The sequence below is a fragment of the Oratosquilla oratoria genome, chromosome 11, assembly GCF_046742065.1.
Source record: "Oratosquilla oratoria isolate Oo_2021 chromosome 11, ASM4674206v1, whole genome shotgun sequence".
NCBI classification, from domain to species: Eukaryota; Metazoa; Arthropoda; class Malacostraca; order Stomatopoda; family Squillidae; genus Oratosquilla; species Oratosquilla oratoria.
In genome coordinates, this window is record NC_134787.1 from 13,717,702 (window position 1) to 13,733,022 (window position 15,321).

The window sequence follows — 15,321 nt, forward strand, 5'->3', positions numbered from 1 at the left end:
CTCAAAGAAGATGAATAAGCATTTCAAACCATACATACATTAGAATTTTTCAAAAATTAACTGCCTTAACTGAATATAAATATGTATAAGCGCGATAATAAGAACAAGAGAAAAAATAATTTCCCATGAAAATTTTAACCAATAACCATTCTCAATACTAGCAACTTTGTATATCTATGCAATGTATAAATACTTACCCATATATAATATGAATATTTAGCTCTACACAAACTAACATATTAATAAAAAAACAACAATAACATCTTAGGATGTCATGTCTTCAGTAAAGCTATGACTGTAGTGAAAGTGTACAATATCTCAAAGAAAAGAGATCATCAAAAATTCTCATTGAACAGAGAAAGAACACAAGTGAAAAGTGAAAATTCATTCTCATTGAAAAGAGAATATACAAGTGTAAAAAAAAACCACATAGCTTTATTGAACACATACAAGATATGATAATATACGTAAAAATCCCCCTTCTTTTACTCACTCAAACAAATTTTATTAATCAATATCCCCCACTAGCAAGTTAACAAATTATCATATCTTAAATCTATATATTTTTTTTTTTACAATTATATATACCAAACCCTAGTGTCACGACCTTAACCCAAGGTACGCGGACGTACCTCAAAAGGTCAGGGAGGCAATGTAACCAATGTAACCATCACCCACCACGCACGTGATCCACATGCTTGCAACATAGCGAGACTCCCCCTTCTGCTTACCTTGCATTTCCCACAACATACATCTAACGCAGCACGTTTTAAGACAAACAAGATATAGATACCCAATGTCACCAGACTAACCTATTAAAATCCTTTATTATAAACTGTCCTATTATATTACGCATAAACCAACATATATATAATATACCTAACAACATCCACCAACTATAGGACTAACCCTCATATATAAACTGACCCTAATGCATAGAATAGCGAGACTAACGCCTTTGCTTACAGTAACCTATTAACAACCTATATAACCTTTAACACCCATGTCACGTAGCGAGAGGCTGGGTAGGTCAAGAGCCTACCGGCCAGTCGTCAGAGCTAGGCAGACCGAGCAGGCTGCCAGCCTAGGCCTGGCACTTATTGTAATCTGCCCACAGGGCCCATTTGTACCTTATCATATTTGTAAACCAGATTTGCCTCAATTGTTAATTAAAAGTAGAAAACTACCGTTTTGGAGTTTATCTCGCCCGCATTAAGTCCTCCTTACGTAACCAACAAACCTTTTTAACGGTTACAAATCTACAGTCATGATGGTCGAGAATTTTACCATGTTAAAATTTATTTCAACGCTCACTGTGACTCAGTGATGTCACGGTATGATAAGACGACGTCATTATGTGATAAAATGACGTCACGATGTAGTCCTATGACGTCAGTTTGTGTCCCTGTGACGTCACAAGGCGATCCTATGACGTCATGATTAAATCCGGTGACGTCACAGTATAATCACATGATGTCACTAGGTATTAAACATATGGAAGTCAGCTTGTGGGTGATGAGACGTCACAAACTGCCATAGCACACTATCGGATGAGGACGCTCGCCATGGGCTTCGAGGACTTCCCGCGGGAAGACTTGGGGTGAGTTGGATACATACCGAGGGTCCAGGCCCGTCTTAGCGGGAGACGCTCAGGGAACGTCTTCACCCAGGACGAAGCCTCTTGACTAACGCCCACGGACGAGGTCGCTCGGAAACGAACTCGGCCTCGCATACTCCCTTTCGGACTCTCGCTTACCCCGAGGATCTTCACGAAACTAGTGAGAGTGGTAGGCGTACGCTGGACGGAAGCAAGCGTCTCCACACTCATGTACCTAGACGGCTAGTTGATGCATTTGCCCACCGGGGAGGGTGCATCGGCCGACATCTCGGTGGCTCTGAGAGTGTTGGCGGACGTGGAGTTCGGGGCGGACTGGGACGGGTCTGCCCTCGCTCCCACACAGAGACTTTATTGGCTCGGGATTGAGTGGGACACAGTCAGCGCTCTTCGGGTGCTCCACTGCGCCAAGAGAGCGTGCTTCTCTCACACGTTCTCCCTCCTTCGGTGGCGGGGGTGGGAGGGTGGGGGGTTGCCTCAACTTCGCGACCCCGGCCCTTCCACTGAGTAGCTTGGGGCGCCGACGGCTGGTACGAGAGGTCGACAGGAGCTTACTGCTCCTCCCGCGTGACCTGCCCGGGCCGATACCCTCAGCACTCCACAGCTTGTTGCGTCCCTGGCTTCGGTCGGGGGCCCTACGCCGGTCGCTCTATCCAGGTTTCAGGAGACCTCCGTGGTGTGGCAACTACGTCCACAAGTGTTCGAGTCGCTCTCCCTTCGCTACGGCACCCCAGAGGTGGACCTGTTTGCCTCCCCAAACACGACCCAGCTCCCCCTCTACCTCACCTGCATCCAAAGGACACGCACAGGAGGCCCAGACGCCTTCACGGAGGACTGGAACAGCTGGAAGTACGTATTCATTTTCCTCCTCCAGCGACACCGGTCCTCCTGAAGGTGATGCAGACTCTCAGGTCCTTCAAGGGTCAGGTCCTCCTGATAGCTCCCTGCTGGCTAACCCAGCCGTGGTTCGGGGAGCTAATGAGATGGGGCCCTTCTACCCTTCTACTGGGGTCAGCCTGCCTAGCCAACAGCCTTACCGCGCCTCTCCAAGCGTCACTCCAACTTGATACTTGGAGTTTCTACGGGGAGATCTCAGCCAACTCTTCTCTACAGAGGCAGCAGACAAGATGCTCAGAGCTCACCTTCCGTCCTCAGTGCGGCAGTGTGGGTCCTGCTGACGGAGATTCCGGAACTGCCTTCGGAGACACGCGATGGTGACCATTTCCGCCAGCACGGTTCTGGACTTCCTGACTTGGCTGGCTGCCTCCACCAACAGGGCAACGGCGACTATCTTGCCTCACTATACAGCCCTCACTGATAACATCCGAGTGCCACAGAGGGCGCGAAGCCTCCTAATGAAGGGGATCAGCTCCTCGAGAGAGCCGAGACATCAACCGGTCCTGGCCTGGTCCTTGCATTGGTTCTGCAGTACCTGGCGTTCGAAAGGGCCATTATGGAGGAAGAACACTTCCCTCAACGTGTCGTCTTTCTGCTCGCCTTGACTACGGACTACAGGGCTTCACAGCTGGCGGCAATCACCCGCCACCCGTCCTTCTCCAAACTGGAGGAGGACAGCTCGGCCCTAACCCTCTCTCCATCATCAACATTCCTGGCCAGGAACGGCCGAGCGGACGACATGATTGGCCCTCTCAGAATACAATCCTTCCGGGAGGGAGGACGCCCACATCCGCTGCGCCCGGTCCGTGCATTCGAAGACTACGTGGAGCACACGGAAGAGATTTCTGAGGATCATCTCTTCTATAACTCGAAATTTAGGATTCCCCTAACCCCGAGGTCCCGGGCGCACCTGCTTTTCCGCTTTTTGGAAAGAGCCGACCCGGGCCATACCCCGCACGCCCACACCACCTGGGACTTCGTGGCATCGCTGGCGTTTCTCCGCACCCACTCTGTGGAGCGGGTGCGGGACCTGGGGACTGGACATCGACGACTCCCTTGGGGACATGGTCTCTACCACTCGGTCGCCCCTGTCCCATATGTCACCATGGAAACGGCTCCACCCCTCTCATCTCATAAAAAAGGGGGTGGGGGTGGGGGGCAAAGGGCGACCGAGGAGTGGGGAGGGGCCAGGAACCGCTGAACAGGATACGAATTTCGTATAATTTACGCATTGTGTGAACAGTGCAATGTTGTGCATGTCACATTCTTCGGTGTGGGTACTTGACGTTTCTTTTCTCCCCTCTACTGAGTGATAAAATGAATAAGTCTCCCATAGGAAAGACACACGTAATAACGGTTTGAATCAGGCTTCACCTCTCCTCCCACCTGTCCTCGTCTCATGCATAGCTTCGCTGTGCAGGTTTCTTTCAGCCGATAATATTTCTTTGTCGCGGCTCGTGCCGCTTAAATTGTTTTTATCGGCTTAAGAAACCTTCACAGATTTAGGGTCCCTCCCTCCTCCCACAGGCGAAACCTTCATTTCTCATTGAAGTGACGACTCAGGCGAGCCGGCTAAGAAGGGAGGGGGTAGGGAGGGGGAGGTGGGGTCGAAAATGCGCATGCCTGCACAGAGCCGGGAATTTTAAATTTCTGATGATTCTGGCGGAAAATTCCAACCACACTCAACCTTCGGGAAATGGCCATATGACCAGGAGTGTGGTATGGGATTATCGCTATAGCTTCGCTGTGCAGGTTTCTTAAGCCGATAAAAACAATTTAAGCGGCACGAGCCGCGACAAAGAAATTATATATATATACACGTTCATCAACCACAATTCACTTTAATTCTAAGCCATCAACATCGAGAATCTCGAGGAGGCATACATTATTGAAACGTGGTACGGCCAAGGACTCGAACCTCCGCTAGCACATGGCAAGTGATAATGACTTAACCGATTGCGCCATCAAGATATGTATATATATATATATACATATATATATATATACAGTAAAAGCTCTTTTATCCGTTATTCGCGTATCCGGCTCCTTCTTCTAACCGGCATATTATTCACGAGGAAATGACAATTTTGTGTAAAAATGTAAATATCGAAAAAATAAAATTTAAAATTCCCGCGCCACTCCCGCCGCCGCCAGAGGTAGCGCGCATCTTTCCCGCCATCTCCCACAAATCCCGCCGCTCCGTCAGGCCCAGTGCCCACTGTAATAAGACGCCTGATGTTAAGCGTGCGACTGTCTATTAGCAACTCTCTCAACACACAAACACATACCGACAGCAAAGGAAGGCAGTGATGGCTGAGTTGAAGGATATGCGTGGTAGTGCTAAGCTTAGCGTCACTGATGAAGCTCTTCAGGAGTGGATGGAGGTCGACAATGACGAAGCTATCACCCCCACACTAACTGACGACGAAATCATTCAGGCAGTGATTGAGGAGAAGCATGGTAAGGAAACAGAGGCTGATAGTGAAGAGGAAGATGACCCAGAGCCAAGAGTAACGTGGAAGGATGCCGCTAAAGGATTGGCAACATTTATCAAGTTTGCGGAGCAGTGCACCTACATGGGGACTCACGACGTGATGTCTCTTCACTGTCTTCAAAATGAATTTTTAATGCAGAGAGACAAACATTCTAAACAAAGAGACATACGTGATTTCATGAAAATAAATAAGATCAATAAATATGAATATACTGGTAAATAAATAAACAACAAAAATGAAGCCATTGAATGAATTTTATTTAAGTACTCTATAAATAAAGGCAATAAATGTATTTTCTTAATACTCCTTCTCGTTACCGGGATTTCCCCTTTCCGGCACGTCTTTGGTCCCACTCGTGCCGGTAAAAAGAGCTCATACTGTATATACATATATATATATATATATATTTGAATAATTCGCTAGTGGACAGCGACATCAATCATACAATCCATGACCGTCGCGCAGAGGATTCGAACCACCGCCTATAGACCCAAGAGAGTCCACAGCACCCGCCTGTGGTCGAGTGGTTAAAGGCGGGTGCTGTGGACTCTCTTGGGTCTATAGGCGGTGGTTCGAATCCTCTGCGCGACGGTCATGGATTGTATATACATTATATATATATACATATATATATATACATATATATATATACATATATATATATATACATATATATATACATATATATATATATATATATATATATATATATATATATATATATATATCCCCGTCTGGGGTATTGGCTGCTTGTTATTGTGGCAAAGTAGCATGCAGTCGATACTTTAGGGTCTATATGGGGCGCCCCTACGGACCAGAGCCACACATCATTTTGTCTATGATAGAAGAAATTCTGTTCATAGAGAAATGATGACACTTTTATACTACGACTGTCCCTCCGTTATGCTGTCCCCCAACCCCTTGTTGCTGTCCTGTACCATTTCTCTGAGTATTCTCTTTCTGTGATGGGGGAATTCCCTGTGGTGGGGGAAAAGAATACTGCCCACCAAGTTTCCCTCATGGATCGTAAGAGGCGAGAAGAAAGGGACGGGGAGAGGGACTAGGCATCCTTCTCCCTGTAGCCCCAAGGGGCAGATTCCTAAAAAGCAAAGGAAAGGCATAAGGGGTGCTGGAGGGCCTCGGGCCAGCACCCTAAGGTTTGGGTCTTTTAATGTGCGTGGATGTGGTACAGATGAGAGTAAAAGGGAAGAGATAGGTAGTATGTTTGTGAGAAGAAAGATGGATGTGTTGGCTTTGAGTGAAACTAAGTTGAAAGGGAAGGGTGAGTGTAAGTTTGGGAGTGTAAGTGGGAGGTTATCAGGAGTGAAGAGAGGGCGAGGGAGGGAAGGGGTGGCTATTCTAGTAAGTGAGGAGTTAGGTAAAGGGGTAGTGGAGTGGAAGGAGGTTTCCTCAAGGATAATGTGGATGAAGGTGAAACTGGGAAAGGAGATGTGGGTCTTTGTAAGTGCATATGGGCCGGGCAGTGAGAAGAGCATGGAAGAAAGGGAGGCCTTTTGGATAGATTTAAATGAGTGCATAGAGGGTTTAGGAAGAAATGTCAATGTAATAGTACTGGGAGACCTTAATGCTAGGGTGGGAAATGGTCCAATCGATGGAGTGGTTGGGAAGTGTGGAGTTCCAGGAAAGAATCGTAGTGGAGAGTTGATGGTGGAAATGTGTCTAGAAAGAGAGTTGATGATAGCAAATACAGTGTTTCGGAAGAAAGTCAAGCATAAGTACACATGGGAGAGGGTGGTGGAGGGAAGGGTGGTAGATAGAGCGCTAATGGATTATGTAGTGGTAAATAGGATTATGATAGGAAGAGTTAAGGATGTACATGTGCTAAGGGGAGAGGGTGGGGGAATATCAGATCATTTTTTGGTGGAAGGTAAGCTGTGAGTGGAGGATAGATGGAGAAGGAGGAAAGGGACAAAAGGTAGGGAGGTTCTTAGAGTGAACTCCTTGAATGAAAAGGAAAAGGAGAAGGAGTACGAAAAGAAGCTGAAGGAGGAGTGGGAGGGAGTAAAGGATAGAGCAAAGATGGGTGTGGAGGAGGAATGGGGATGGTTCAAGGAGGGAGTCTTAAAGTGTGCAAGGATGGTGTGTGGAACAAGAAGGACAGGGGGAAATAGAAGAAAGGGTAGTGAATGGTGGGATGAGGAAACAAAGAAGGTTGTAGAAGAGAAGAAGCGAGCATTCACGGATTGGTTACAAAAGAGGACAGGGGAGTCATATGAGACGTACAAAGAAAAGAAAAGAGAAGTAAAGCAAAAGGTAAAGGAGGCAAAGAGGAGAGCAGATGTGAAATGGGGTAGGAGTATGACAGAAAATTTTTGAAAGTAATAAAAAGGTGTTTTGGAAAGAAATTAAGAGAGGAAGAGGAGGCGAATCAAGTAGGGAAGAAAAGGTAAAAGGTACAGATGGAGAGTTGATAATGGAAGAGATGGCAGTGAGGGGAAGATGGGCAGAATATTTTAGGGAGTTGCTGAATGTGAAGGAGGATAGGGAAGGAAAGATAGCTGCAGTGGGAAATGCGAAGAAAATGAGAGTGATGAGTGAGGAGAATGGAGGAGAAATAAGGAAGGATGAGGTGAAGGCAGTTGTAAAGATGATGAATGCAGGTAAGGCACCTGGTCTGGATGGATGTCATGCAGAATGTCTGAAAAAGGGAGGTTCAGTGATGGTGGACTGGTTGGTGAGGTTATTTAATGTTTGCTGGAGAGAGGGTAGAGTACCGGAGGACTGGAGTAGTGCCTGTATAGTTCCTCTTTACAAGGGAAAAGGGGACAAGTGTGAATGTAGTAATTTCAGAGGGATTAGCCTGTTGAGTGTAGTAGGGAAGGCTTATGGGAGGATCTTAATTGAGAGGATTAGGAGAGGAACAGAAGGAGTAATTGGTGAGGAACAGTGTGGATTTAGGACGGGTAGAGGTTGTGTAGATCAGATCTTTGTGGTAAGACAGATATGTGAGAAAGCTATAGGAAAGGGGAAGGATGTTTTTTGGGCTTTTATGGATCTGGAAAAGGCTTATGATAGGGTAGACAGAAAGGCACTGTGGGAGGTTATGCAGATATATGGGATAGGAGGAAAGCTTTTGGGAGCTGTTAAGAGTTTCTATGAGAGTAGTAGAGCATGTGTTAGGATTAGAAATGGAGAGAGTGAGTGGTTTGAAGTAAAGGTGGGACTTCGTCAAGGATGCGTTATGTCGCCCTGGGTGTTCAACTTATACATGGATGGGGTGGTGCGAGAGGTGAATGCTAGGGTAGTGAGTCAGGGATTGGAGATGGTTAAAGAAAATGGAGAAAAGTGGGAGGTGAGCCAGCTGTTGTTTGCGGACGACACTGCGCTTGTGGCAGGGTCAGAGGAGGGATTGAGGAAGCTGGTGGCAGAGTTTGGGAGAGTATGTGATAGAAGAAAGCTAAAGATAAATGTGGGTAAAAGTAAGGTGATGAGATGTACAAGGGGTGAAGGTGGCAGTAGACTGGAAGTGAGCATTAAGGGAGAGCGACTGGAGGAAGTGGATAGTTTTAGATACTTGGGTGCAAGTGTAGCAGGAAAAGGTGGAGTGAAGGTGGAGGTAGAATGTAGATTGAGAGAAGCGAGTAAATGCCTTGGTGGTTTAAAGAGTGTAATGAGGAATAGACATTTGGGAATGGATGCGAAGAGGAGACTGTATGAAGGAGTGATTGTGCCAACAGCACTGTATGGGGCAGAAACGTGGAACATAAGAGAAGAAGAGAGAAGGAGTTTGAATGTGTTTGAGATGAGGTGTCTGAGAAGTATGGTGGGGGTTACTAGGCTGGATAGAGTGAGAAATGAGGAGGTGAGGAGGAGAACAGGGGTGAAAAAGGATTTGGGAGATAGGGTTGATGAAAGAATATTAGGATGGTTTGGACACATGGAAAAAATGAGTGAAGAAAGACTAGTAAAAGAGGTATGGAAGGCAGATGTGGAGGGAGTGAAGATGAGGGGACATCCTAGGATGAGGTGGATGGATGGGGTGAAGGGGGCTTTGGGGAAGAGGGAATGTCTGTTGAGGAAGGGAGGGAGAGGACGGAAGACAGAGGTGAGTGGAGAATGGTTGTATATGGATGATGTTGTGACTGCATGAGGAGGAATGGGCGGGGGGGTGGGGGGTGGGGTAGTATGTGTGAGTAAATTTTGACGCAGCCCGAAGGGATTTCTCCCCGTCCTCGCCTTATATGCAAAGGGGGACGGAGAGGGGGGGGTCGCCGATTAAATGAAGCGGCCTTGCTGTGGATGTACTGTGTCTTGCGACACTGTTTCTGACCCAGGGCGGTGGGCAGGGTGCAGGGATGACCCGTCATCCAGGAGGTGCTCAGATGAGAGGAAGGGTGGGAGGGGTGTGGAGTGTATTTAGGGATGAAATGGGTGGGAGTGTTTTTATGCCTTTCCCTTTTTGGCTACCTCCCTTGGAAGGGGGAAAAAGCCTTGGTATATGTATGTATGTATATATATATATTTATATATATGTATATATGTATATATATATATATATATATATATATATATATATATATATATATATATTAGCCCCGGCTTTGCCGTATGGGCTAGGCCTGAAACGCTTTTGCCCCCAGGTGGCTCCTCCCCTTGAATTCCATTCTAAGGGCTTTATTCACTCTCTCTTTTAACTCTCTTGTGCGGCGGAGGATAACTGGTTGCCATCTTCCTCACCACTTGCCCAGCTTGCGAGTTACTCCTTCAGCTCACTCAGCTTCGATTCCTGTGCCTACTTCATAAGTTCTTCTGCCTTCTTCAGTTCTAATCGAAGTTTATGCTCATCCTTCATATATACATGTATGTATGTATATATATATATATATATATATATATATATATATATATATATATATATATATGTGTGTGTGTGTGTGTGTGTGTGTGTGTGTGTATTCACCTTGGTCTTTGGACCACGTGTCGGACTCGTGATTGGCAGCTATTTCCCTCCCGGAAGAGGGCTCAGAGCTCGTAAGACCGATCTATGGGTAATGCTATGATCTTACACGCGCACAACCCCCCAACTCCCCGCCCACAAGAGTTGGAGTAACGACTCGAAGCGCAGCGATACTGAAATTATTTCAGCCCTGGGCAGGATTCGAACCCGGACCGCCGTAGTGACAATCGGGGACCTTACCAACCGCGCCACAGTATCGTGTGTGTGTTTATGTGTGTGTGTACAATAAATCGAAAATTGGAAAACAAAGAAATGGATTTAGTTGACCCTTGACGATATCAATGAAACCACGTTTACAGAAAGTTCGAATAATAATTCTTATCCGTTTCCATAAGTCTTTGTTGGATTACTCACTTATAATTGGTCTTTTTCTTTTCTCTGTTGTGACTCATTGTTCTCCGTGAAGAACTTTGTGAAGTCTCATAATAGGAGCAGCCTTGCAGATGAGATAAGTAGCGCATGCATATCCCTCAAGGATACAAAATATAAGATTGATATAGAAATTACTTGTCACCAGTGATGCAGCAGCAAAAACCACACTGATGGTAAATAGATAAAAGGTTCACTTTTGCAATATTCTTTTATTTTCCTATTCGGTATATTTCTTTTTATTATTTCAAAGTTACTCCTAATTATCAAGAAGACCAAAGGATAAAATTTCCCCCCGAAAATTTCTGTTGGTAAGCGAGAAAATTTTGTATCAGAGATTTGGCTGATTTTGGCATCCCTACACTCGTTGAAAAGGCAGACCTGCATCTTATGGTTTGCTGATGGAGTTGGCCCATTCGCTTACGAGGGGATGCCACGAAAATCAATCAAATAACCTGTCGGCAGGCAGCATAGGAAGTAAAGTACAGCTATTTGAATAATTGATCGAAGTCCTTCATATTTTTTTTTTTTGGGGGGGGGGATATTGTCAGACTTTTTTCAGTCAAGACTAGGGTTACGAGCTAAAGGTGATAACAACAGAATTTTAGGTTGAAGTAAAGAAAGAGCATTAGGGTCAGAGCCTGTATTTGTGACTGTGTCGTCTGCTAAATCCAAGTCTCTACTTTTATTAAATACCATCTCGATTAACTTCTTCGACACGTGTTCACACATATTTTGGCACGGCAGGCGCCAAACTCTTCTATTCATCTGAGGGGAGGCACTGGGCGTCTCCGAAGCAAATCCTCTACAGTTGTTAATCTCATCCCTTCATCGGCTCTCACTGCTCGCTGTCGACGTTCTCCATCGGCTGGACCTCTTTATCGCGGGTAGCGAGTGCTATTTCGGGAATAAGGTTCAGGATATTCCCATCACCCCCGAAGGTATCAAGGTCGATGTTGGTGTTGAAGGCTCCTTCGCCGTCAGACAAGCATTGTTCGTGGTCAATCGGGGTCATGTCTTCAGAGCTGATGTCAACAGACCCCAACTTGCTCATCAACTGAAGAAGAAAAACAGGACATTTGAAAACTCGAGATATCAATTATCTGGAGATGCGCTTAGAGTTATATTCGATACACCATCACCTGAAGAAGACAATAGAACCTTTAGGAAGCTCAAGAGTCTATGTATGTTTTCTGTTGAGGTACCAATGCCTTATCGGCCCACAAAAGCCTGATAGGGGTTTTAGAATTAGGGGATCGTTTCTGAACGACTGGTCAATGAAACAATGACGGGACACACACAATACATTTACTTGCCTCTTTTACTCTATAATTCACCTCATCCACCTCCACATCTTTCGTCCTCCCTCCTTCAAACTGACATACAACTTGCTCCCTTCGTCACTCCTTGTACATTTCATCACCTGACTTTTCCCCCCACGTTTACTATCAACATTCTCCCTCAGCACATCCATTCCAACTCAGTCAACAACTGCTTCAGTCTCTCCTCAGAATCAGCCATAAGAGCAATGTCATCTACAAATAACAACTGATTCACCTCCTTCTTCCCTCCATTCTCCTCACCAACTCCAAAAATTTGCCTAGCACTCGCACTTACCTCCCTTACTACTCCATCCAAATACATGCTGAACAACTATGGCGACATCACACAGGCCTGGTGTACCCCTATCTTCACCTCAAACCACTCACTCTCTCTATTCCCATCTCTCACACTTGCTCTACTTATAATGCTAAAATTTGACCACCCTCAACAAACTTCCTCTATCTCATAAATCCACAACACAGTCCACAGTTATTTTGTCAATCTTATCGTCCCCTTTACCCAAGCTCATGAAAATCCAAAACCTTCTCATTTACAGATTTTACTTCAAGTACTTGATCTACGCACTCTCTTCCTCTACTAAATCCACACTAGTCTTCCCCAATGTTCCCGCTTTTCTCCTCCTATTCCTCTCAAATAACATCCACTCCCATACGTTTTACCGACTACATTTGAGAGACTGGTCACTCTGAAACCATCAAAATCATACTTGTCCCTCTTCCCTTATAAAATAAGATAAATTAATAAATGGGGAAAAAGTCAGTAAGTATATGGAAATATATCACTGAATAAATATATATATATATATATATATATATATATATATATATATATATATAAAGACTGAATAAATTTTCATCCAATCTGTCTCACCCACAATGTGAGGTGTCATGCGAGACTTACCATATTCATCGTTTCGGAATCGAGACTCTTGCCTCTTGCTAGAATGGCTGCGGAAGTTCGGTGCACGAAGAGCCACTGCTGACATTCAAACAAGAGAGCGTAATTGTTCTCGGGGTCTACTTCCATGACGTAAAAGAGCGCTGGAGCAAAGTCTGTAAGAATGACGAAGGTACATATAGTCAAATCGAAAACATGAGTTCATCAATAAGATCAGCACGATTACATTCATGTCCATAGACTTTAGGAGCGGATATTCGACTCTAGACCATTTGCAGGCGATGAACCAATTAATCGAGAGCACGACAGAATACAATATACCTCTCTGTTTAGCTTCTGTAGATTACGATAAAGCCTTTGGCTCGGTAGAACAAATAGCAATACTAAACTTGCTAAGTAAGGCAGGGTACAAACGAACAGATAGTAACAGTTTTAGAAAAGATTTATGCGAAAGGTACCGCTATATTTCGACTATACAATGATACAGAAAAGATCAAGATCGAGAAACGAGTACGGCAAGGCGATACAATTTCACCCAAATTATTATAGCTTGTTTGGAAGAAATTTTTAGAAGGTTGAGTTGGGAAAAGAAAGGTTTGAAGATTAATGGCGAATATTTTATCCACCTAAGATATACGGATGACATTATTCTTATTTCAGAAAGAGCAGAAGACTTGCAAGATATGCTGAGTGATTTAAACAAGGAAAGTCTCAAAGTAGGTTTAAAAATGAATAAGAGTAAAATCAAAGTAATGTTCAACACGAAAGTTCAAAGTAAAGAAATTATAATTGATGGTGAGAGTCTGGAAGAAGTTGAAGAGTATAATTATCTAGGCCAGATAGTGAAAGTGACGAAAGATCATGATAATGAAATAAAAAGAGGTATTGCAATTGGTTGGAAATTATTTGGTAAATATAATAAAATCCTGAGAGACTCTCTGCCTTTATGTTTGAAATGCAAAGTTTACAATCAATGCATTCTGCCAGCAATAATCCACGGGTGTGAGACTTGGAAACTGAGGAAGGCAATGGAAACAAAACTAAGGACTGCACAGAGGAAAAGGGAGAGATCAATGACGGGAATAACGCTGAGAGACCGAAAGAGAGCAAGTTGGGTGAGAGAGCAGACTAGAGTGAAAGATACTGTAGAGGCGGTAAAAGAGAGGAAGTGGAATTGGGCAGGTAAGTTAGAGCGAACGACTGATAAGCGATGGGGCAAATGTGTTTCTGAGTGGACGCCGTGAGATAGGAAGCGTGGGTGAGGGAGACCAAAACGGAAGGTGGAGAGATGAGATCGAGAAGTTTGCAGGAGTGACGTAGAAGAAGTTGGCGCGGTCGTGTGAATCATAGAATGCTATGAAGGAGGCCTTTGTTCAGCAGTGGACTCAGGATGGCTGATTTGATTGATTGATTGAGATATACAGCAACATTCATGCAGGTGCACGGGTGTACATATACTCCTTTCTCTCTCTCTCTCACTCTCTCTCTCTCTCTCTCTCTCTCTCTCTCTCTCTCTCTCTCTCTCTCTCTCTCTCTCTCTTTCTGGCGAGATGGAACCAAAGTATTTTATGATGACCTCGTCATTGGTGACCGGGAACTGACTCAAAAGACTATGAGATCATGTGTGATCATCAAGAAGGGACAAACCCAAAATTACCACCTCCCAGATGGGGATTCTTGGGGCACTAATAGAGCGATAGGTGTGACAGAACTGAGGTAATGAGAGGAGGTAACCAGTGAAGAAAAAACTTGACAAAAGAAGAGGGACGAGAAGTAAGAGCGGGGTCTAGAATGTTGGGCCTGTCTCCCAGGTCGATCATAATGTACAAAAGTTAAAGAACACTTCACCGGTTGGAGTAGTAAAATGTTACACAAATGGTCAAAGAATCAAAGGAATCTTGAGACAATCTCCTGGGGTCGTCGGTATGGAACCGATATAAACAGGGAATGATTTCAGCCCCCTTGCCAACTGGGGACTCAAAGACTATTGGAACGAACTCCATGACCATGACCATATGACGGGTGAATAAGAATGCAACCACTCTTTTCCCGTGCGTGCCGGAGAAGGCGACTGAATGGGGCGAAAAGAGGAGACTGGAGATCCAGTTGTATGTACTCACATACGGGAAATAAGAGCTATTATGAGTCCTGAACGTATTGTTGTTGATACAGACTAATTTATCAGCACCTCGATCTTCTATTTTTGCATTATTCACTGTAATAATGAACACGAGGTATGTCTATGGGAACAAGAAAAGTTACATGAAAGGGTAATCAGGGAAAAGGTGTAACAGACAGGGATATCGATGAACCCTGTGCCCCTTGCTTTTGTTAGTCTCCTGTTCTCTCCATAATACCACTCTCCCAGATGAACAAGACTGCCTAGCATCAGGTGACTTTTTCAGCAGAGGCAAATCCCATAATATTGAAAGGCTAAGATGGAAATGTTAACTTACTGCCCGGCCATTTGATGTTCATCTTGGCTGGCTCATTCGAATTGGGGATGGTTAATTCACCCGTGTACTTGTTGGTGTGTTCCATGTTGACCGTCTCGAGGAATCCGAACTCGCGTGCTTCCGTGATTTTCAGGGTCTTATCGTTGACTACTGTAAAGGTCATGGTGAGGCATTTGCTGTATGCCTTGGCCACCATCAGCACGTTCCACTTGCCGGCGAACTAGCAAGAAGAAAGAATAGAGAAAGAGAAACAGGAAATTATAATCGTGA

The 15,321-nt window shown here is 44.9% G+C and overlaps 1 protein-coding gene across 1 annotated transcript in view; it reads right to left on the reverse strand.

The window, feature by feature from the left end:
• Nucleotides 1-10,895: 10,895 nt before the first annotated feature.
• The window catches only part of LOC143029450 (apolipoprotein D-like), an 8,829-nt gene continuing 4,403 nt past the window's right edge, over nt 10,896-15,321 (reverse strand). Inside the window, exons 3-5 of the mRNA XM_076192096.1 lie at nt 15,052-15,271; nt 12,599-12,750; nt 10,896-11,411 (exon numbers count right to left, since the gene is read on the reverse strand). Coding sequence (XP_076048211.1) covers nt 11,193-11,411; nt 12,599-12,750; nt 15,052-15,271 — 591 coding nt within the window. The 3' untranslated portion in view covers nt 10,896-11,192. The remainder of the gene's footprint in view (nt 11,412-12,598; nt 12,751-15,051; nt 15,272-15,321) is intronic.